A 25,169-nucleotide genomic window follows, 5' to 3' on the forward strand; every position below is an offset into this window, starting at 1 on the left:
TCTTCTGGAACATCGTCATAACGTAAGAAATGCATCCATCTGGCTGAAGAGCTTATTTTTGGGGTAGGTCTTATTTTCGGGGAAACACGGGCTAGCTACCTGTTGTGACTGCCCGACACGGATCATCAGCACCAAAAATACTGTGCTTTCGGCAGTCTCTACTCTTGCAGGCACCTTCTTGACTTCCAGGTCAAAGGCGTGCATATAAATCAGGTCACTTACTTAAAGCTGATCCTACCTCCTCTCTCTCATAAAAGCATGAGTATGTTTTCCCACTACCAAGTAAATGACAGGAAGCTTGTTCATTTTTTCTGTTTCTGATATGAGGTAGATATGCAAAAGCTTCTAGGGTCAAAGAAAAGAGTTAATAGAAAGTAACTCCAAATTTTAATAAATGATGAAAGCCAACAGAAAAAGGGCAAAGTCCACAGTGGGAAATTGACAAAAGAAAACATCTATTTTATTTTCATAGGCAAACGTTCATGGTATAATGTTAAAAAGGGTGTGGCATACAGGAAAAAGTAACTTCCAGTCACCAGCATTTTTAATAGTAATGACTCCCAGAAAGTTGGATTTCAAGCATTATGTATCAGTCACAACAGCATGGGCTATGATTAATCAGAACAGGACACCAATTGTTAGACCCGCACCAGGGGACACACCAATGAACAGCAGCTAACAGCGATCCAGATGACGGTGATTTTTGTAACAGTCTATGTGTCCTATGTTTTCTAATAATAAACACATATTACTTTTATAACTTCAAAAGATAATGAATTTTTAAGCTCATGCAAAAGTAAGCAAAATTTCTTCCCCTTTTCATCAAAAAGCTAACAGAGTAACTGCAAATTACATTTCCTAGAAGTAATTCAAGCTATGAATTGTGAATTCAAGCTTTTCAACTATAAATATCTGTGCCCCATTTTTTTTAACTTGGCGAGGCGTTTATTTAGACAATTCCTTAATTTACTATTTGAATTGATTTTTACACATTTTCAAATTCTGTTACAAACAAGGCTACAAAAGAATCAGAAAAAAAAAAAACACCCAAAATTAGCATTTCTAATTCCCACGCCCCCCCACACCAAAAAATTTTTGGAAAAGTGGATACCCACTACACAAAAAGGATCTGAGGGAGTCGAGGGAGAACGCAAAACCCAAATTCATAGAATACAAGTTTTCACGTTTCTTAAAGTTGTATTTCTTACCATTCTATTCTGAAACAACGTATTACATATTCATTTAACTTCTGAGAATTACAGTAAGCCTAAATAAATTTCACAAGGCAAGGGATTAGAGTAACCATTTCTAAGCTTCTCCCTCTCTGGCAAAATTTCATTTTCTAAACTAAGGATATATCCCATTTTTAACCCCCAAACATGTAAGCACATTTAAGCATTAAGGTGAAACCCTTGCCTGATAGGACTTCTCCATTATACCCCCCAGGATTGTACCCAGACAACCACATTTATATTTTCTTGACCTCAATTCCTTGGCCACCATTAACTGCCCAGATAAGCACAGGTTTTAAAGTCACTCTGCTGCCTCCTAATAAGAAAGTTCATTTATCTCTTTATCTCTCTTATGACCATTTGCTGATCCTACATCTTCTGTTGTATAATTTTTGATAGGGTTGCCTTCCTTGACAATCATCTTAACACCAACCTTAACTAATCTTTGGAATCTGGGTAAAAATTTCACAACAGAATTCTTACCCACACTAACAACCTCCAACAGATAACACCAGTCAATTCATGATGACTTCTGAAATGGTGAAACCATCTTTTATTGATTGGCATTAAAGTTCTTCCATCTCCTTGTAAATACTGTTTTCTATCAGTGAGGCAACTAACTTCATCAATACTTTGGCCTGAATGTTAGCCAAACTAATGGAGGTCTTTCTTTTTTTTTTTTAACAGTCTTCAATCAAAAGTAGAAGTAAATGTTCCATCACTTAAACCGTAAGCTTTCTATTCCCAGTGCAATTTAAATTAAAAGATGTTGAAGCAGCTTTACCTTAGTTTTTATATTCATAAAACTTTTTCAATATGCTTCGTATCATAGCTTTAGTAGGCCTAGGTCTCATCCTAGTTTCACTTTGCTGTCATCATTTTCAAATCTTCTTAAATCACATTCAATTCCATTTCTAGCAATTCATCTTTGTTGACCAAGTCCCTCTCTTTCAATTATCCATTTCTGTCATATGTCACGTGTGTTTATCACTGGGAGATGAGGGGCCAACACAACCACACACTTGCTGCCCAAGGGTGAAAAACAAGAAACAGATGCACAATGACCAATCACTGACAGGCGTGGCAAAAAGTGATGTGATTGGTTATGATCATGATGTACACCTGTTATTAATGTAGTGATTTGTGGATTGAGGAACTGGCAGAGAATTTTGTATTTTACGCAATTATTCACAGTTAATATATTGTGGTAGCTGAAACTTGAACCATGTTGTTGGGGTATTATTTAAACTGAGGTAAATGCAATTTGGGCATGTCGGAATTGTGCAGAGGACTGCCAAAAGGTTCAACAAAAACTGAGTAGGAGAAAAAGAACACAGGGCTCTTAGAGGCAGGAGGTTACTTTATAAAGACATGGAAGGCTCACAGTGGTACAACAAAGAAAGAATGTAAATTTGAGGAACTGAGCAAGTCAGAGTGTCTATGATCTATTATCACAAATCTTAAAGAATCAGAAAGAGAATGATTTTAGCTTTCTATTTTTCACCAAAACCTCTGCCCTCTACTCTTCTTTTTTAAGATGAGGGAAGGCTAGGCTGGAAAATCAAGGAATTTATGCCAGGAAGGGAAGTTATACAACCACTGGGTGAAGAAAGCAGTAGCTGGCCAATACATTAAATGAAACACATTTGTCATGTGGTATGAGGAATTAAAGGAGGAAAACAGGCCCACTGAGAATAGAGTGGAGGTAGAAAAAGGTGCAGGCCAAGAAAATCATGCAAACGTATTCAGATAATCTGATCTAGCAACTCACATTACCATCAATAGTGACGTGTCCAGGTTAACTAAAGCTAGTCCAGACAGAAGACTTGCTCCCTCCATGAAATTAGAAGCCTTTCTCCCAACGTAGGTGCTATTAATAGTTAACTTTTGCAAAAGTACAAACACAAATTGAGTACGTGAGAAGAGAGCTGAAAAATTCAAGGCTCAGGTTCAACTAGGCTAGTACTGTCTACAATTTTCCTAATAATCTCTCCATCCACTGAACTTTAGATGTTCTTTATTTGAACCGCTCACATGGATCATTGCACAATCTACCTGGTAAGATAGTTTCTGGTCTCCTAAGGTGGGGGCTGTGTCTTGTTCATCTTGGCATGCCCCCTACTTTGGGATATACAAATAAGTACAGGTTAGCAGTGTCAACTATGCATGGACTTAAATCCAGCTCTGCAGTGCAAATTTGGGCAGTCTGTTACTTAATTCTCCAAAAATCTGTCACCTTACTGTAAAATGGGGGCACCTCAAAGGTTGTGGACATTACTAGTTAAAGCACTGCACACAGAGACTGGCACAGACATTCAATAATAAGCTACTTAAGATGTGTTTACTGAATGGATAAACTGTGACTGCTCTTCAAAGTCATATTTTCAATAATTAAATTATACTTAAAAGAAGACTTACTTGGGCACTTCCATGTAATACTCAGTGCCACTTATTTTTACAGAAGCAGCTGGGTGAGAATATCACAGTATGCTTGTATCGATTAATCCTCTACAAAAAAATTTTAAGTTTCTTAGCTAGAAGTTCACACTGAATGTTTGGGTATTTGATTCGGAGCAGGAATAGGGGTACGAAGATAGTCACAGCCTTAATTCACCTGATAACAACCAAATCCAAAACCTACAAAGCACATGAAACTACAAAAGCACAAAACTAGAATCAGCACCAAAACCTTAACCCACTGTCTACAAAGCACTAGAAGATGTGTGACCAGAAAAAGAAAAACTAGTCAGAGATACTAGGGTATGAGATGCTGTATTCTGGATAATGGCATTTCTAGCAGAAAACTTTTAATTTTTAATTTTTAAAAAACCAACCACTGCTATATACTACTAGGAAGCTAACTAAACATTCAGTTAAATTATAACTTTACTGTGATTTTTTTAGAAGAAATTCTGCTCCCAAATCTCCAGTGTGGGCCATGAGAACACACCTGCCAGCTTTGGAATCATTCCTTGTTTCCAGACACTGTACACACACACACATACAAAACGACACAGTAAAGCCACCATTGTCACAATTATCTCTGTTCACTGCCACTGCCTCTTCCAGCCTTCCAAAACAATACTACTTACTGAGAAACAGCCCACTTCTACACAATTATCCCACAGAAACATTAAGCATTAATTATCCTAATTGTCAGGCCTCTGAAAAGACTTGGTACATTGTTAGTTCCATATTTAGAATATCCATGTTATTCCAAAAATAATTAAAACAAGATTCCACCTTCAAAGTTAGCTGTTTTCCCCCAGGAAGCTGACTAAATTAGTCTATCTCTCTCCTCCCAAAATCTTGCCAATCTGCATTAGTGTCTATTTCTGATAATACTGAAATAAAAATGCCTCTTGCCAATGCCCACAGCACACTCCACTACAACCTTTCATATTTTTAAAGGCTTACAATATCTTTTTCTAGTCTCCTTTAGGGCTGATCTATATTCTTGAGGGTAAAAGCTGAAGATCAGGGACGTGGGTGACTTTTATTTACTCCACAGGTGTGAACTTGGCTGTGTGTTATTGGTGACCGAATCAAGTACTTAATAAATTCAAAGAATGGCAAAAATAACAAAAATCAAAGTTCAGCCAAAAAAGTTAATTAAAAACTCTATATCTTTGCTTTAGAGACTGGAAAGGATAGCCAACATTTCATTTCTGAGATATTGTCAATTTCTCAGATATGGGTTGAGTCTATCAATGGAACTACTGACATTTTACTCATCTCAGAACTGGTATGAATCTTTGTCTTTCTGAGCATGGTATTTAAGAAATCATACAAACAGTAGTGTTACACATCTGAATCTACACACACACTTCCAGCTTTCCATGAGGTTCTCAGTAACGCAGTCTGGTAAGAGTGCCCAATAGCTCTGTGTGGTAGTGGCCAGCACCGTAGGCAGCACAATTCTACAGATTGGTGATTTTTCATAGAGTCCTTAAATATGCCACTGACTTAATACCTGCTAGTTTCCTACCACAAAACCAAGAATTTTATAAACCTAAATTAATAAAAGATCAGCATTTTACAAGCACAAACTCCAGAGTCTTTCCTCTTAGTTCCTCCCCTCCTGGCTCATTCTCGCTCCTCCTGTTGAACACAATCTCATGGATAGTTTATGAAGATTCTCAATTTACCTACAGTTATGGCTTGCCCACTCAATTCTTTGGTGAGGATGTATCCAGATAAGAGATTGCCATGTCTATTCTTCCTGAGGAATATCTACTGTCTTGCAACTTCATATAAACTTTACCAGCAACAAACATGAAACAGACAACAGAAAATGACAAAAAAAACAGACAACAGAATATTATCACCCCAAATATTTTTTCCTTTTTGTCCTTTAATATATTCCATTCTGTTATCTTCTCTGTATCCATTCCATTGGACACCTTTTTTCATTTTCAATTAGTTTCTCTACCAGACTTAGCCCAGGGGCTAAGAGTTAAAAATGTATCCCTCGTCTCACTTCTTCCACCTTTTCAGAATTAAGAACCCTAATAAAACAACAACAAACAAAAACTCAAACTCAGGGTCAAAATCCAACTTATTCAAACCTTGATTCCTTTTATCCAATGGTACATCTCTCAGAGCCGTCTGTCTTCTGTGATTCTATGCAGCTATTAAAAAATGTCTGAGTCAGCAAGACTTCTACCTCCAGGAAACCAAAACTGAGAACTAGACAAGAAGACACCAGACACTGCTTAATCATTGTCACCCTCACACAGTATCATACTCTCTCATGACGCTGAGCGGCAGCAACAAGATGATTTTGCCCAACTGTAGGCTAATGTAAGTGTTCTGAGCACGTTTAAGGTAGGCTAGGGCTAAGCTATGATGTTCGGTAGGTTAGGTGTATTAAATGCACTTTCAACTTACGATATTTTCAACTTATGATGGTTTATTGGGATATAACCCCATTAAATGCGAGGAGCATCCGTAGCTATTTTTGGCTTTGCTTCTATCTGCCATATGAAGGAGGAGGTCCTGTTTGTTCAAAGTTCTCCTTCAAACTATATCATCATGTATTGAATGCCTACTATGAAATAAGCACTATGCTAGGTGACAAAAGGAATTTTAAAAAACGGATAAAGTAATCTGGATTAAGAGAAAAACCTGTACAGAAACTCAAAAATAGAAGGGCAGGAAGGAACAAAGAGTACGCAGGGTCCTGACTAGATCTGTATTTGTAATTAGCTATTCCTCTGCCACTTCTCTCTGCCGTAGCACCATTCTTTTCGGCCCTCTTTCCATTGTCCATTGTCTATTATTTGCTAACACTCCCCAGACTTCCTTCTCATCTAGTCCCTCCACTGCTTCTGTCCATATTCACGTTTTTGGTTAGCCTCTGTCTCAACGGCCTAGGCTGCCTGGAGAAACTGGGGTAACCCCTCACCTTTCTCTTTCCCCTCATGGGTGGTTCCATGCTTCCTCCCAGCGTGTACAAACAGAAGATGCCACACAACTGAAAGATATTTTCCCCCTGGTATCTGAACCCAAATCCCCAAACTGATGTCCTACATTTTTCAACTTTTGCTGTCAGTTGAGTAGTGGATTTTCTGTACTTTGCCCATAAAAGATACTGAGTAAATATGTGCTTGCATCCACCAGTAAGAGGCAAGAACTGGAAAAGTATGAGTTGTTGTAATAGACATATCTATTAAATTATCACTTCCCAAACATCTCTACAGAACTAGTTTTGTGGGTTTTAATAGGTGTTATGGGGAGTCAGAGGGTGAACAAGGATTCTTTGATCAAATGTGCATGGGAAACACTGGGCTTTACAAAGGTAAATGAGTTTCTTTACTGTAGGACTGCTGATGGTCCATCTAACATGCTAAAGTAAATCTCGTAGAAGAGAGTATTAAGGAAATATGTGAAGTGTTTCTCATATAACCTTTTGACTCCATATCCTTTTTTTTTCACGGAGCATCTTCCAGACCTCAATTCCTCCTCTTCAAAATGAATACTTACTTTATAGGATTATTATAAGCATTATAAATTGATACATGTAAAATACGTATGTTAAAATGTTAAAATATGTTAATACATGCAAAATGCTTAGAACAATGCTAGAACAATAAATACTCAAAATATAATTACCACTACATTCCCCTGTGCTGATATTTAATATGGCAATATTCCCAGAAAAGTGAATAGAAAAATTTTTACTGTGTAAGTAATTTCCACTGTTACTACCTAGTGCATGGATCGCGTCCTCCCTTTGCCTGAAGGGCAGTGCTTGAAGCTACAAATAACAGAAAACATTTATGGAAATAATTGATATGTATGATATAGTTACCACTAAGAAATATAGATCTTAAAGAAAAAGAACAAAGTTTTAAGGGTGTTAGGAATTTTCTTCATTCCAAAAGGAAAAGGCCTTGAATACTTCAAGTGCTGAGGCAGTCCAAAAACTCAACCCAGTCTCTGGCACACAGTAAGCATTCAGGAAGTAGAAGTTTGATGAAAAACCTGATAAATTAATGTATACTACTTTGAATAACTCAAATATTATTTCTAAATCACTATAAATCAACTGGGAAACCCATTACATTCTTACTTAGGCTGCCTCACTCTCTTTTATAAATGTTTAATCTATATGGAATATAAAAATAGAAGAATGGTTGCCATACTTTGTTTAAGAGGTGTTAGAGGTATTGCATTGAGTTTAATCTTCCAGGTAAGTCACAATCTAAAATCTGCTAAAATAATTAAATAAATAAATAAAAACTGAAAAGAAAATTATAAAGGTACTATGCATCACATACAATGGTACTGTTTAAGTGACATCTATCCTTAAAAATATAGTACCTCTGTACCTCCTAATTTCTACGAGAATTTATAATTTATAAATGTACACAGGAATCTACCTCTACCTGTTCATCTGGGCTGTTTTTAGAACTCTACAAAATTCTTGAGAACTGAGAAATGATCAGAAACGGAAAACTAAGCTATAAGAATTAAATGGGTTAGTGGAAGAAAACAATGTGCATTTTATAAAAATCAACAAGGATCTTCCCAAAAATATTTTTTTCTGGTAACAATGATCTCAAATTCTGCCACTTTTTAAAGACCAAGATTCTAAGGTTCACAACAATATCACTGTTTCTATCATACAAATTTTCCCCTTTATTTTATGAGCTTCTCCTTCTTCTCCTTCTCTTTCTCTCTCTCAAATAACCCAGTAATCTCCACATTAAAAAATTCTAGGACGGGTCAGCAAACTATGGCCAAAAGCAAAATATATGGCTTGCTGCCTGTTTTGTATGCCAGATGGCCAAGATGGTTTTTTCACCATCTGTTGTAAAATAAAGCAAAGAAGAATATGCAATGAAGATTGCAATTGTGGCTTGCAATGCCTAAAACATTTACAATCTGGCCCTTTACAAACACTTTGCTGACTCTGCTCTAGGATGATCTTTATCACAGCTTACTCAGTAATTTCAGATAATTCGTAGTATCAATGACAATGTCACAATGAATCATTAAATTTTACAGTGGTAATTAGAATAAAACTCCACCATAACAATATTTGATCTCTTCATACATACCACTTAGTTCCAATGAACAATTAAATTGTTGTTGTTTTTTGGCTAGCACAGAACCCGGCACACTGGGAAACTCCAAATACCAAACTCAGCCCCCATGAACAACAGCACTTCAGTTAGAACGCTAGTCTAAAGTGATGGTACAGCCTAAATACAGGAAACCCTTTCTTTCATGGGAAGTCAGACCAATAATTACAATAAGTGAAGTAAGCTCTACCCATTTCCCATGTTATACAACCCCCATATTCACTTAGCTAAAAAAATAAAATAATTCTTCCTTAATTTCTCTGAAGTCTACCACTGGTGAGATATATATATATATATATATATATATATATATATATATATATATATCAAAATCTCTAATGTGTTTTCTAATTAAATTTCCTTACAGAGAATTCTCTCAAAGTATTCAAAAGAAAATAAACTCAGTAACTCACTCCAGAGCAGGTCTCAGAACTCTGACTTTTAATGCTTCTAATATCCGATTCAACTCCACAAATGGTTCTTTCTGACTGGGATCTACAGAAAGACCAGATTCCTAAAAAAATAGAAAGAACTTTCATTAGCAGTAATCAGGGTAAAGAGATATAGTAAAAGTATATTCAAAATTAAATATGGGACAGTCCATTAAAAATAATTTCTTTTTGGGGTGGTCGGTTAGCTCAGCTGGTTAGAGCATGGTGCTAATAGCACCATGGTTGCTGGTTCAATCTCCGCATGGGCCACTGTGAGCTGTGCCCTCCTCATTCTTTCTCCTCTTCCATAGTAGTAGAACCCCTCAATTTTTGCTGGGTCTATAACCATATAGAATAAAGCTGGGCATGACTGCAGTGTAAGTTCTGGCCAGTGAAATATAAGTATCTACTCTTTGCCCCTTCCTGGAATACCAGAAGGTATAGTTAAGAGTTCTCCCTGGTACCATGAGAACAGGGGACACCTTAGAAATAGCAGAGCTACAAGGTGCCCAGGTCCCTAAGATCTCCATGAAGCACAGCTACTACACATGCTGTGGATGACTTACTACCTCCTATTTCTAGAGAAATAAACTTCATTTTTGTTTAAGCCACTGGTATTTTGGGTCTTTGATACTTGTAAACAAACTTAACCCTAAATGACACAATTTATTTTAGGAAATTTATATGGACACCTACACAATTCCCATGTGGTACAGATAAAGACCTGAGTTATATCTGTTTAAAATAGAAAAGGCTTAGAGGTTTTGTTTGCAGACTAACTTTAAATCATTTAATCCCTATAGTCCTTAAACAGAAAATGCAATAGCACATGGTAGCTGACGACAGAATTTGAAGACGCAGGACTTTGGGCGTGAATCCTAGTTCCTTTATTAAGAATCTGTATGGCTTTGAGCAAGTTACTGCCCCAGACCTCAGATTCCTCATTTGGAGAATGGGAGCGATAATTTCCACTTCCCAGAATTGCAGTGAGGAATAAAGGCGGGGCTTGGCTGGGGTAAATACTTATGTAGGTGGTATTTGGTCAACTGTTCTGAGATCCCTACACTTATATCTAACAGACATAAAAGACAAGTGATGCTCACCTTAAGTAAATTTTAGTTTGAAATTCATTTGACAAACACAATCCTAAAGTTGGGCCAGAACAGAAGAACAAACATAAACCTCTTTGTCCTTCGCTGCTATACTAACCTTCTCTATCAAAAGAGGAAATGGAGAAAGTGGTATCACTACTGACTCGTTGGTTGAGGACCTGAAACCAACGTTATGGGGCAGGAATAAGGAAATAATTCAAATAAAAAGTGCTACGATTATAATTTTCACACACAAAAAAAAAGACTTTCTAGTAAAATGAGGTCAGCCCTGATCACTTAAATATTAAAAATCTATCTATGGCTAAAAAAAGACTCAAACCCTCTAAGGAGTTCCCTTGTTTCCTTTTCATCGTCTGGCCGTTGACACTGTTACCTGGCAGAGCTCCTCGGCCACATCCAGCATTCCTTGTCGAAAGAAGTGTTCCACCATCACCTCATTCAGAAGCCTCTGGCTGTCTGCCTGCCAGCAGCCATCTATTCCCACGCTGCTAATGTCAGAATCAAAATTCTGGAAAAAAAGAAAGGAACTCATGAATTAAGGTATGTGACTTTATATGATTTTTACTCCATGTAACAGAAAGAAAGGCCTTCGTTTCACCGAGATACCCCCAGTAAGACCCAATTCAAACTTATTGGTAGCTTATGACAGGAAGTAGTTTTTCCATCACTCCTTTCCAAAACGTATCACTCTCACTGATTATTGTTGGAAGAGTAAATAGGTAGTTTTTTCGAGGGCATTTTGTAAAACTATGTAAATTTAATAATGGTTTCTGTGAATAAATTGATTTCTAGGCATTATACAACAGCAATTATTTTCAGAGGTGTGCAGTGATACCAGTAAAAGCGTGTTCAATGCAGCATTGTCCAACAGGAAAAAAAGAGCGAAACCCCTATGTTCAACATAGGATTAGTTAAATTATCCATGGCACATCCCAACCACTGCAGTGCCAAGGCAGGGTGGGAGAACGGCCAGGTGCTTAAGAGAGCAGTTCTGGGGCCAATCCACCCAGGTTTGAATCCTGGTTCTCTCTCTTACTCGCTGGGTGATCTTGGCCAAATTACTTCAGATCTTTGAGCTTCAGCTTCCTTATCTTAAGAAGAGAAAATAACAGTACCTTCCTATTATGGGCTGAATTGAAACCTCTCAAAATTCCTATATTGAAGTCCTAACTCCCAGTACATCCCATTAAGTTAAAATAAGGTGTTTAGGGTGGGTCCTAATCCAATAGGACTGGTATCCTTATAAAAAAGAGGAAATTAGGACACAAACAGGTGGAAAGGGGAGACATGTGTAATGGACTGAATGTCTGTGTCCCCCCTCCCCAATTCCTACATTGAAGGCCTAACCACCAATATGACTATATTTGAAAATAAAGTCTGTAAGGAGGTAATAAAAGTTAAATAAAGTCATAAGGGCGGGGCCCTAACTAATCCAGTAGGGCTGGTGCTCTTAAAAGATAAAGGAGAAACACCAGAGTTCTCCCTCTCTCTCCGCCATGTGAGGACACAGTGAGAAGGAAAGAGGTTGTCCACCCTCTACAGGAAATGAATTGGCCAGAACCTTGATCTTGGACTTCCCAGTCTCCAGAACTGTCAGAAAAAATGTTGATGTTTAAGCCAACCACTTTACGATATTTTGTAATGGTAGCCTAAGGTCAGATACCACATGAAGACGCAGGGAGAAGACGGCAATCTACCAGCCAAGGAGAAGCCTCAGAAGAAAGCATCTCTACCAACACCTGGATCTCAAACTTCCAGTCTCCAGAAGCGTGTGAAAATAAACCTCTGTTTATGCCACCTAATCTGTGATACTTTGTTATAGCAGCCCTAGCAAATTAATACACTCCTTAATTGGTTAAATAAAATGGTAGTTGCTATTATTTCAGTATTATTACTTCTCACAAGCAGAAAGTGAGGTTCATTACTCTGTATCTACTAACATGGAAAAATGTCCCTAACACCTTAGGTGAAAATAAACAACTTCTATAAAATTGTGACCCCATTTTTTGGTTGTGGTTTTTAAAAAAGAATACCTACAAATGCTTAGGAAAAAAATCTGAAAGAATGTACACTAAAGTATTAGCAGAAGTTATCACGGGAGATTAGCATGTTCCATACAAATGACTTTTGTAATAAACTAATAAACTTACCCAGTTCTGGGTAAGATCAAGTAAGCATACTCCCCCACTGAATGCAGTTATAAAATCAGGACAGAATAAATGGAGCAGCTACTTGGGGACACTAAAAAGCAAATAGTAGTAAGTGGATTGAGGAAGAAGGTCACAGAATTGGTGTGTTTATTATTTTTCTTTCTCTAGTATCTGTCAGCCTGGATGCAATGCTGCCAAAACTTAGAACAGGGCACCAAGGACATAAAGAGAGCTCCAGAAGAAGCCCTTTAATTCTGCCACGAAGAACAGAAATGGGTTCTCCTACTACTCAGAGATTAGGAAAAAAATCTCTTTCCCCCTTCCATTTTCTTGCACCTCTAGGATAAGACATTCTGTAAGTATATACGTTTTCTACTGCCACTTACAACAACACAATTTTATTATCTCAGGTCCCTATAGCTCAGAAGTCAATAGGCTCAGGTGATTTCTCTACCCACAAAAGTGTATTCGGCATACAAAGAGTCAGGAAAATCTAAACTTGCATTGGAAAAGATGTTCAGCAGACACTAATGCCGAGATGACAGAAACGTTGGAATCATTAGACTTTAAAGTAGTTATAAAATGCTCCAAGAACAAAGGGCAAACACTTGAAAGACAAAAGCAAAGTCTTAGAAAAGAAACAGAAGATAACAATATTCAAAGTAAAAACTCATTGGATGGACTTAATATAACAGCAGATGCAGGTGACAATGCAGAAAGTCAGTGAAGATCAACAGAAATTATCTAATTTGAATAACACAAAAAAATGTTTGAAAAAAATGAACAGAGCTTCAGGGACCTGTGGGACAATAACAAAAGATCTAATATTCATATCATAGGAGTATCAGAAACAGAGATGATTGTAGTGTAGAAAAAAATACTTGAAAAATATTTCCCAACCTTGGTAAAAGACATAAACCTACAGATTCAAGAAGTTCAGCAGGCTCCTGAAAGGATCAACTCAAAAACATCCAACTGCTGACAACTAAAGACAAAGAAAATTATCTTCAAAAAAGCTAGAGAAAAGGGATGCATTCTTATAGGGGAAATATGATGCAAATGACTGCAGATTTCTGACAGAAACCATGGAGACCATAAGAAGTGGCAGAACATTTTTCAAGTACTAAAAGAACTGTCATCCCAGAATTTTATAAGTGAAAATATCATTTGGGAATGAAGATGAAATAAAGACATTCTCAGATGAAGGGAAGATGAATTTGCGGCCAGAAGATCTGCTCTGAAAGAACTGCTAAAGTATGTTCTTCAGATGGAAGTGAAATGGTACCAGAGGGCAACCTGAAATATTAAGAGTGAAGGAAGAACGAGTCTACTTTGTAGTCTGAAAGCTTTTCCTGTCCAATTTTACTTTCGGCCCCTTTATCTTTCATAGGCATTACCGCCTAATAAACCTCTTGCATTTTTTTTTCAGATTTGCTGAAATTACAGTCCTAGTCAATCAATCACTGCTTAAATACAGTCCAAGTAACACAGGAACGTTTTATAGTACTTACAAGAACAGGTAGAAGGTAACCTGCAGGAGAAACTACAAACCACTCACCATTTACATCACCACAATACAGGCGAGTTCTCTTCTCCAAAATTAAGCACATTTTTCTTTAAAGAGCTATGTACCCTGTTCTTAGATATCAAGTCAGTAGCTTAAAACTAAACATGTACATTAAGATTTGGAAATACTCAGACAAAAAAAAAAAAAACCAGCAAAATTACTGTCGGGGTCTTAATTTTTATTCATTTTCTTTTTATAGACATCTTTCTTGGTCTAGTACATACTTAAAGAATGGAAATAAGAAATAATACACAGTACCTAGATGCTAAAGACACAGCTTCCATGCACATACTGAACAGGCTATCCCCAGCCCTGAAAATAAGAGACGCAATTGCCTGGGTAAGGTTCTAAGTTAGCATCTGCCCACCAGATTCTGCCTGCTGAGAGATGATTTTATAATGGTTCATTAGTGCTTTTAAGCAAATTATTTTATCTTTATGCTATCTATGACAACTAGAACACGAAATGGAGATGCGGCTAATATTTTCCTCTTCTAGGCTAGGGTAGAGGCCTAGAAGGGTGACTGCTGTCACAGATGTTCTCATATTTACTCCCCTAGAGACAAATGATCACTCCAGTGAATAAAAGAACGGGTATGTGAAGATGACAGAATTTAATACAAACTCAGGAATCTGCCAACTCTAATGTCTAACTAAGTGCACCCCATAAGCAAGAATCACTGAGACTAATTAAGAAAGATTCCTCATAGACCTATCAACCTTATTCAATCCAAATACAACCTTCAGATTTCTACTCGTTTATTTAATGCTTATTCTTCAACCCCATCAATCCTGAACAAATTTATCAGGTATCTGTGCTGCAGGAACAACTTTGGAAGGCATTACTGCTCAGCTCAAAGCACAGACCTTGTTAAAACAGACAATTTTATTTGGCAGTATGTATTAAGTCAGAATTGTAATGGCTACACAACCAGAGAGTAACTGCTCAGATCGAACAGAAAAATTCTTTCAAATATTTCCTTAACATACATACCAAAAGGAAATTTTGACCATCTAGGAAACTTTAAAATATAAGAGTCTAATATTTCAACAAATTTAAACAGTTTACAATGATGCTTTTCATGTACCTTTATTTCCATAAGGTGTACATACCATGGCCACTACCATACAGGTAAGAAAAATCGAGTACCCTTAACACTCAGGATATCTCTATTACATTCAAATAATATAACTTACTTGCTAGCCTTGGAAAATATTTGTACAACTAAATATGAATAAGTAATGCATTCGATGAAAATTTCTGCGCTCTGTTCTACCATTCTGATTTTCCAGTTTAAATCACTGAGGTAGATAAGTAAACTTCTTTCATAGCTTATTTTCTGCTCACTTGTATAAAAATTAAATCAAAAATTATAAAAAGAGGTTGAGAAAATGTAATAGTGTCAGAACTCCTTTTGTTGTAACTGCCCGTTCTTACTATTGCATCAGAGAGAGCTAGGATCAGTTCCAGCTGTTGCTAGGCGACCAAACTCGTTTGCAAGGCTACCCAGGAAATCAGCAGCACTGCAAACCAGCCAAGAATCGGCTAATGAAGAGAAATACCTATCATTAGTACTTGTTTGACTATATCTTTTCCTTTTAAAAAAAGGAAAAGTGTTCTTAAATGTAAAAACAGGATTCTTTTTACAGAGAAGAATCAAAAGCAAAACACGCATTCAAGGGTCTCTCTGCCTGGAGGAGATGTTATGGTTTGGAAAGAAATCCAGGACACACTAATTCACACGCCATCTCTGTACTTTTAGTGTTATCCAAATTTTTAATTATTGAAAGTTTTAAAATCTGGAAGCTGAGGCAGAGGAGGAGTAAATTTATGAAACTATGAACTCTAAACAGACCACCCTATCACTTTTGCCACATGAACATGCTTACAAACTTGGTTAGACCTTAGGACTGGCTTTCATTGTTCACTATCCAAAACCAATCCATTTCTGAAACACATTTTCCAATCAATTTCTGAAATTATAATTATTGAGCACAGTGGTAACAGTACATGATAAAACCCAGTATTTATTTTAATTCCTAAGTGGCAATTCTTTAATACTGTTAATTTTTTCTAACCTTCCCCATCTACTTTTGAAAAAAAATTGTTATGTAAGTCTAACAATGGGCTACTGTTGCACCTACCAGGCATCAATTTCCCTTCTAAGCATCCAGTTAATCTGGTTTAGGAGTGAGAGGTATACTGCAAAGGATACTTGACATACAATAATAAGACCTGGATTCTAGTTCCACTCAGTCTAGGAAATGATATCTACTTCACGTATCATACAAAGAAGATTAGCATACAAGTTTTTTTGTTTTGTTTTTTTTAATCCTACCAATCAAAAATAAAGACAAACAACATAATAGAAAAAAAGAAAAGGTCCAAAAGTAAGAAAGAAACTCACAAAAGGGGCAAATTCTAATAAACATACGAAAAGATGCTCCACCTCAAAGATGAAGGGAATGCAAATTAATACAACTAGATACTATTTCATATCCATGTGATTAATTTAAAATTTTAGAAAAGCTGATCACACCAAGTGTACACAATAACTGAAGAAACAGAAACTGTTATACACGATTAGTAGGACTGCAAATTGGTATAAACCCTTTAGGGAAAAATTTAGCAAGCCTAGTAAAGTTGGTGAGGCACAGGCCAGGCCCTGTGATGAAACAATCCATATTTAGGCATATACCAGACAGCAATGCTTTGCAAACTATGGACTGGAAATTAAATCTAGTAGTGTGTCATAATCAGCATTTACAGATGCATTTTTAGATGTAGATACTACCTTTTAAGAATTCCATTATCTCCATTGTACGATATTCATACGTCTGGTTTTCAAAGCAAGAGAAAGGTAGACAGTGCCAGATCAAGGGGGGGGGGGGCGAGGGAGGGCAGAGAAAACCACACCAATTAAGTTTTTACTTTATAAACAAAGGGGGGTAATGTGGCATGGTCCGAGATATGCCAAATTACTCTGCTGGGCTTTAAAGATTCTTAAAATCCTCCAGTCACATTTGCGTCCATATCCCCTCACAGTATTTTGCATATTATTTTATATACCTTTAGGCTCTGGGCAACATGCTCTTCTGACTGCCTCATCTGAAAAGACTACAGAAATCTGAGTGACTACCGTGTTTCCCCGAAAATAAGACCTAATGGCACAGACACAATCAAAAGACTCTAATGTGTCTTTTGGAGCAAAAATTAATATAAGACCCGGTCTTATTTTACTATAAGACTGGGTCTTTAATATTATATTATATTACATTATAATATACGTTATACAATAATACATTACAATACAATATAATACAATACAATAATACATTATAATATAATACCCCGTCTTATTTTACTATTAGACCAGGTAAAACAAAATAAAATATAATACCGGGTCTTATATTAATTTTTGCTCCAAAAGACACAGGACAGCTGATTGTCCAGCTATGTCTTACTTTTGGGGAAACATGGTATTTTACCAATTCTCCCAAAGATGGCACATACTTACCATTCTAGATGCACAGCGGAGAAACTCATGCATACAGTGGGAGCCTTAGGGCACTAGGGATGGAGTTCCTCAAGGAAGTCCAGTTGAGAAAAAGTCTTCAAACTCTTAAAATTGGGATTTTTATCCCAGCTTTTCCAGTGGCTTTCTAGTTCTGTGATCTCAGGCAGGTTACTTAATCAAAGTCTTAGATGTGAAAACATCTGTATCTGTGGACAACCATCCCTACCTTACAAAGCGTTGGTAAAGACTAAATTAAATAATGTACACGAAAATATCTACAGGACCTATCCCTCAGTAAGCCTGCGACACACAGTATCTGAATCTCAGAGCCAGGCCTTGCCACCAAATCTTCCATTCTGCATTTAAAAGAATCATTTGAGAAAACACAAATAAAACAAAAATACAAAAGCACATTAACAGAGGCATTAATGATTCATTAATTTAAAATCACTGAGTACAATAACAGACTGGATTAATTGGCACAGCTTAATAGGGTATAAGGTCCTTTTCCTCTCTCAACCCAACCTGACTTTTGATGCTAACCCAAAGCAAGTTATTTCATTTTGTAGCCTCAGGCAAAAGTGGGTCTGCACCACCTTTATGTCCACTGGGGTCCTCTGATCCTGCACCCTAACATAAGATCTGATAGCAAAGATCCAGGCTTTCCTCTGAGGATTGGACTACAATTCAACAAATAATTATCATTAGCATTCTGCTCAGAATAGAAGTGGTAAGAACAATATAGGCCTATAGCTTAGAGCTAATGTAATGTAACAGATGGCAGAGAAACCAAAACTCATCTTCTGAGAATGCTCTTCAGACTAAAAAGGGCAAAACCAGTATTGTTTCACAGAAATTGAAGCCCACTATAAGTGAATAGACCCAGAGAGCATCCAGCTGCTTGAAGGAGTCAGGAGTCTTGGTTCCCACGAACAGAAAATCTCTTTTGCCCAAACAAGCTGGACTTAGAGAAAGGCTCAGGTAACCAGGGTCTCTCAGATTCTCTTAGGGGCCACTTGTAATCACTCCTAGGCTCACATTCCCAGCCCTCCTTTCAGTTTGCTCTAATGAGAAGAAATCCTAGGGAAGGACTTGGGGGTGCCCACCCACCCTACAGCAAACAGCTGTGGCCAAACCTGGGTAGATCAGGCCCATCCTCAGACCACGCAAAGTGAACAGTGTGCAGAATATGACTGCTCCGATTTAAACCCCATAATTTAAAAAGGAACATCTTCCATCTTGACCACAAAGATATGAGATTTTTGTAAAATGCTTTGCAAAAATTTAGACACGTCATCTACTATATTTTCTTAGATTACTTGCTAGTAATTCTTGGGGGAGAGGAGTTAGTTTGATATATTTCATTTTATATTTAGGGAACACGTTCTTGGCTTTTTACATCACTATTGTCTCTTTATAACTTTGTTAACTAATCCTTTTTAGTAATTCTTAAAATTCCACCCAAAATACGTATCAAATTATCTGTCTATATTTCAGAATTCAACTTAGCTCTATTTCTTCTTAAGCAGAGTGAACTTTGTCTTTTTAATTTTTTTCTTCATTAACAGTAACTTCTCTCTACTACATCAGGATTTATCCATTACATAACAGAGCTTTAGAGCTAGCACACATCTGACTTACCCACATACTCCATCTAAACTGCTATTTTAGGCTAAACCCAAGACATTATCTCCCACTGGTACCTTTTTTCCTCTCATACCCGTCATATCTACATGAAAGGCAGTTCCAGAATGCTCACCAAAACTGTCTTAAAATATTCTATATTTTACTTTTTATAGCATTAATTACTCCATTCTTTTAAAAACATAGTCAGCATTTGCCTCACCAATGTAGATGTGCCATCTAGTGGCAGATCAGTTCAGGCAATGTGGTTTAAAAAATGTCTGTAACCATTATTTTTATTCTCCTCCTCAAAACATTACCAGCCCTGCAATGGCCTCATTTCCTATTATAACACAGTGTTTAAAAACAGGCTGTTGAAATTTTTTGCCATATCTTGATCCATCACTTCCAAGCTGTACACCTGGAGTGTGTTACTTAGTATCTGTGAGTCTTGGTTTCCTCAGGTGTAAAATGGGAACAATGTACCTGCAGCATGACAGAAAAATTACGCCAAGCGATTGGCTCAGTGTCTGGAACATGGTCAACAGTGAATAAGTGACAGCTATTACCTTCCTACTCCTGACTTCTCCTTAGTCTAATATCACCCTATTTAATGAGGCCCGCAAATCCTCAACTGCTTTTTTTTTTTTAATTTATTTATTAGTTTCAGGTGTACAAAACAAGGCAATACTTAGACGTTCATCATCCACATTCCTCACACTGTGAACCCCCCCCCCATCCACTATCCCTCCGACCTCACACTGAACCATCACATTATATATATAAAATTATAGTTGGCATTCATTAATGTTTAGCTTCTGGTGTACAATGCCATGATCAGGTATCCACAGTATCCCTGAGGTGGTCTCCCAAATAGGACGCATGTCCATCGGATACCCAACAAAATCTTTACAACATTATAGAATACCTTCCCCAAATTAATTTTCAAAAAAACCCTGAGGCCGTCTTGTGGTTACCAGCTGCTTCCAAATCCCTTCACCTTTCCCCTTATCCCCAACCCCCTCCCACACACCCATCTAACCACTCTCGGTTTTTTCTCTGCGTCCCCAAAACTGTCTCTGATTAGTTCATTCACATAGTCTTTTCTTTAGATTCCATATATAAGTGAGATCATATGGTACTTGTCTTTCTCTTTCTGACTTATTTCACTTAACATAATGTTCTCTAGGTCCATCCATGTTGCTGCAAATGATAAGATTTCTTTCTTCTTTATGGCTGCGTAATACTCCATTGTATAAATGTACCACAGCTTCTTAATCCAGTCATCTACCGATGGGCATTTCGGTTGTTTCCATATCTTGGCTATTGTGTAAAGTGCTGCAATAAACATAGGAGTGCATACAGATTTTTGAATTGGAGTTTTGGATTTCTCCGGGTAGATGCCTAGGAGTGGAATTACTGGATCATAGGGTAGTTCCATTTTCAGATTCCTGAGATACCTCCATACTGTTTTCCATAGTGGCTGCACTAATCTGCAGTCCCACCAACAGTGCACTAGCGTTCCCTTTTCTCCACATCCGCGCCAGCATTTGTTGTTTGTTGATTTATTGATGATAGCCATTTTGACTGGAGTGAGGTGGTATCTCATTGTGGTTTTTATTTGCATTTCTCTGATGGTCAGTGAGGTTGAGCATTTCTTCATATGTCTTCTTGCCTTCTGTATGTCCTTTTTAGAGAAATGTCTCCCCAAGTCCTCTGCCCATTTTTTAATTGGGTTGTTTGTTTTTTTGGAGCTCAACTGCTTTTATCATTCACTCCCTTTTCCCCCAGTCTCCTCCGATCAAATCCTTTAGCCTTCCATCAAGTCCTTTAGCCTTCCATCTGCCGTCCCCCTACCCCATCTTGCCCTCTTCCCAACAGGGACAGCTACTCTAATCAAATCAGTCCCTGAGTGTTTAACAGGAGTCAAGCATATTCTCAGGTGTTGTTCAGCACCTTTCCTGGCCCCACAGAAAACCACACCTCACTGCTCTACGCTAAATCCTACCCATTCTTCCAAGTCAAAATTAAGATACCAACTCCACAAACCTTAGATTAATCAAGAACACTATGATTTTCCCTTTACTTTATAGTAAGCAGAGTCCATCCCATGCAAACTTTATTTTATGTTGCCTCAGAATTTTTCTCAGTTCTTCTATATATTTACAAAAAGCACTCTTACATCACCAAACTAGACCAGAATCTTCTAAAGAATGTGTACTATGTTTCACTTTCAACTGTCCCACAGCAAATTTTAAACACCTTAAAATCTTAGCACTATTTAAATATACACAAGTCTAAAGCAGTAATCATTTCATTGACTTTTCTTACTTAGGAAGTAAACTGAAGAAAAAAAAAAGTCAAGTAAAAGACTGAATAAAACACCCTAAACAGGAGAGAATTCTAGATATTCTTAAAATGGGGAAGTTAAAAATAGGCCAACATACACACACAAAAATAGACTAACAAATTATTTGTTTAAAAAAAAAGCCACAGAACCCAAAGGCTGATATTATATATTTTAAATAGCGATCATAATACTATGGACATCTGAAAATAGTCAACACATTAAAGCAGAAATCTTCAACAACATTTTACCTTTACAATAATTAAAAGCCACAAAATACCTTAGCTAATACCACAAACTTTTCTGCTTACATTTTCAGAGAAGTATGACTAGAGAACTTTAAAACCCAAGAAGCATTAAAACACTAAAGGAAAAAAAATCACCTAGCATGTCAACAATGTACGAAGTTCCTCGCGCAAAACCAGCCTACTCATAAAGGAGTCACCAGCTACTCTGACTGCCCTGCCCTGGGGGGGAGGGCTGGGAACAAGTGGCCATAAAATGGTGCTCACAGGCTGCGGGACAGCATTCCAGTTTATTACTCAAGTCTATTTGACTCAAGTCTTAAAGACTTGTGCCACAGCGGCGTCAGATTCATCCTGTTTGTTCACCACCAATGCCTGAGTCCACCAAACCAATACAACAGGTGGCCCTGGAAGCTTGTACAAATGTACCAGATCCAAACTATTTTTTAAAAAAAGGACTTTACAAGTCAATGGAGTCTCGTGTGACAACAGCCTACACAGAAGTCCTCGTACACGTGAGAAGCCTGTGCAGTGTCTAGGTAGTTCTAGTGGGGTTGGCAGCTTTCTCTACAGCTGAGGCCAAGTAGATGCCAAACAAAACTGGGAGGGAATGCACTGAAAGATGTTAGAGAACTGGGCTAAAAGATTCAGGCTTTGTGTGTGTGTGTGTGTGTGTGTGACCCAGGGCTATAATTCAACAAATACTTAGCTGTATCAAGTCAGTAACATAATTTCATATGATAGATCAGAAGAATCCAAGGCACCTGGAACCTAAACTACTTTCACAAGAACATAAAACTATTTAAAAAATTACTTGAAAAAGCCCTTATAACTTCCAAGTACATAAAAAATGTTCTCAAAAGAGAAATGAGTAAATGAGCCAGAATTTAATTACTCACGACTACGTGTTTCCTTGGTATCCATTCTCAAGGATATTGCCATTTCTAGCACCAAATACATTTAAATGCTTTGTCTCAAAGATTAGCCAAGATAACTGACAACCCTTAACCGATATTTGTAAAGACTTGCTAGATCCGGTGGAAGACACGCTCAACAAGTTACCAGTAGCTAGAGAGACAAGGTAAAAGAGGGTCCTCATGACAAATACAATAGGACAACATACATGAACCAGGAAACGGGGAAATCAGTGATAAGTGCAAAGCGGGTGAGTTATTTGCCCAAATACTCCTGATCCTGGTGGCCAGTAGCCCACACACTTAAGATATGGTTGCTGAGGCCGTCCCCACCTATTCCCATCTGGGATTTCTTCTCAGATATTTTCTGATTGGCTGCTTTGGAAGCTTCAGCTCTTCTCATTGTCATGGCATCTTCTGGTTCTAATTTCCCACCCTCTGCCATAACTGCAAGCAGCCTCATAGTCAATCAAATGCCTCCAGGAACCTTCTGGGGTTGGAACCACCAGAAACACTAGAATGCCTTCGTCACTACCAGCCACCAAAATCTGAAGCATCACCAGTAGTTACACCACCCTAGAGAAACCAAAATCCTAAACATCACCAGTAGTTACACCACCCTAGAGAAACTGAGGGTTTCTCGCTCACAGTAATGTAAGATCAACTCTAAAGTGCCCCACTACCATTCCACTCAGTCCTTAAACTAGTCCACACCAACAACCACTTCAGGTACCAAATGAAGACTTCCAATGCTATGGCCGCAAAAAGTTTGATGCCAAAGCCTCTTCCAAAGCTGTGTTTACTCCCTGGGTGTTACCAAACAGGTGTCACAACCTCAAAGCTATTCCAAAGCTATGCTTTGCTGGCAATGGCCATCACTGATCCAAAAATGGGGCTGCTGCTGCCAACACCGCTTCTCTGGCCTGTCGCTGAGTTGAAGCCCTCAGCACTACGGGAGAGGTCAGAGCTCTCTGAAAGGTGACTTACACTTCTGTAAGCCACAGCCACCCAGTCCCAAGCCGCTGCCACTCACGGCCCTGACATACACACCTACCAGCTAATGATACCTCCTTAGAAGCATATAGTTCTGGCTTAGGCCGCCTCCACTGTAGCCTTTCAATACTGCTGTTCCATAGGATAATTTCTAACAGGCTTTCATCCACGAGTTAGAGCCACTCTCTAGATTCCAGGAGTTTTTATCTACATTCGAGTTATCGCTCTTGTGTGTACAGACTAGACAACTCATAGGACTGATTAGGGGATGCCTTTGCTACACCCAGAATTTTACAGTGTGCAAACAAAAATGTCCATAACCAGTCACAAACTCCCCAGTGGCTGAAGTGGTCAGAAGTAACCTTAGGCCACTTCTCTTAGGCCCCAGTAGGGCTATGAATTCCAAGGGCAAAACTGGCCCAGCACAACAAACGATAGCTCTTCTATGTAAGCCACGAAGTCAAAGCTTCAAGAGACGTTTTGAGAAAAATCACCCACCACAACTGACTGGCCTTGCTGACTAGCAACTAACCCCCTCACACATAAAACAGCTCTGGAGAAAAGCTACTAGCATGCCGACGGGAAGACAGAGCTAGGATAACGTGGGGCAGATGGATACAAGGGTGTTTTCTTAATCGTTCTGTAACAGACAGAGGCACAGCCAGGGAATTACTCAGGAAGCAGGAAAACTTACTTCTGTAAGCCAACCCCTTCACGGCAGGTTAAAATTTCTTGGGAAATTTACTCATCATGACAGTGGGAGCTGTACTCATATAAGCAAATGGATAAATAACAAGGCTGTAAAAAAAGTTTTTTTGGTTTGTTTTTAATTTTTTAAATAATAGCAATAGGAAATGTTAAGAATAACACAGTAAAACCAGATCTGCAAAAGTTATTAAAAGCAGGAATGAAAGGAACAGCATAAAATAAGTTGAGAAAGCCAATGTTATCAAAGCAGTGACAGGAGATGGAGGATGCTGCTTAACAATAACCGAACACTTCCTGAGACACCATACCTTATCGATGGCTTTTCCAACCCGAGAAACGCTGCTGTGGATGTCTTTGTGGTCAGAGGCCAATTTCTGAACAGTGTCCTTTATTCTTTTACAGCACTGGGTCAAAACAAGTGAAAGTGTCCCTGATAATTCAGTATCTTGGCCTATAAAAAAAAAAAGAAAGAAAAAAAAGATTCGTTACTTACAAAAGCAATCCCAAAGATGGCAAGTTTCAAATAGGCTCTTTAGAATAAGAAAGATGGAAGAAAAGTGAAGAAAAATCAGCATCTGCTTTGAAGCAGATGGTCACATTCATGATAATGTTTTTCAAGTGAAAACTAAGAAAGTTATCTTAATATTTTTTTATTGGGGGGAAGAAATAAGAAAATTTTATTAAGAAAAAAACCCACTTTTGTAATTACTAAAATCAGCATAGACTGAATAATACTGTCAA

At 37.8% G+C, this 25,169-nt stretch overlaps 1 protein-coding gene across 3 annotated transcripts in view; it reads right to left on the reverse strand.

Moving 5' to 3' along the window:
* RMND5A (required for meiotic nuclear division 5 homolog A) overlaps positions 1-25,169 on the reverse strand; it is a 65,321-nt gene that overhangs the window by 12,535 nt on the left and 27,617 nt on the right. For all 3 annotated transcript variants that reach the window (XM_081068964.1, XM_081068965.1, XM_081068966.1), the window contains exons 2-4: positions 24,737-24,879; positions 10,738-10,872; positions 9,235-9,335 (exon numbers count right to left, since the gene is read on the reverse strand). In XM_081068964.1, coding sequence (XP_080925090.1) covers positions 9,235-9,335; positions 10,738-10,872; positions 24,737-24,879 — 379 coding nt within the window. The remainder of the gene's footprint in view (positions 1-9,234; positions 9,336-10,737; positions 10,873-24,736; positions 24,880-25,169) is intronic.

The sequence above is a fragment of the Rhinolophus hipposideros genome (genome assembly GCF_964194185.1).
Source record: "Rhinolophus hipposideros genome assembly, chromosome: 12".
Lineage (NCBI taxonomy): Eukaryota > Metazoa > Chordata > Mammalia > Chiroptera > Rhinolophidae > Rhinolophus > Rhinolophus hipposideros.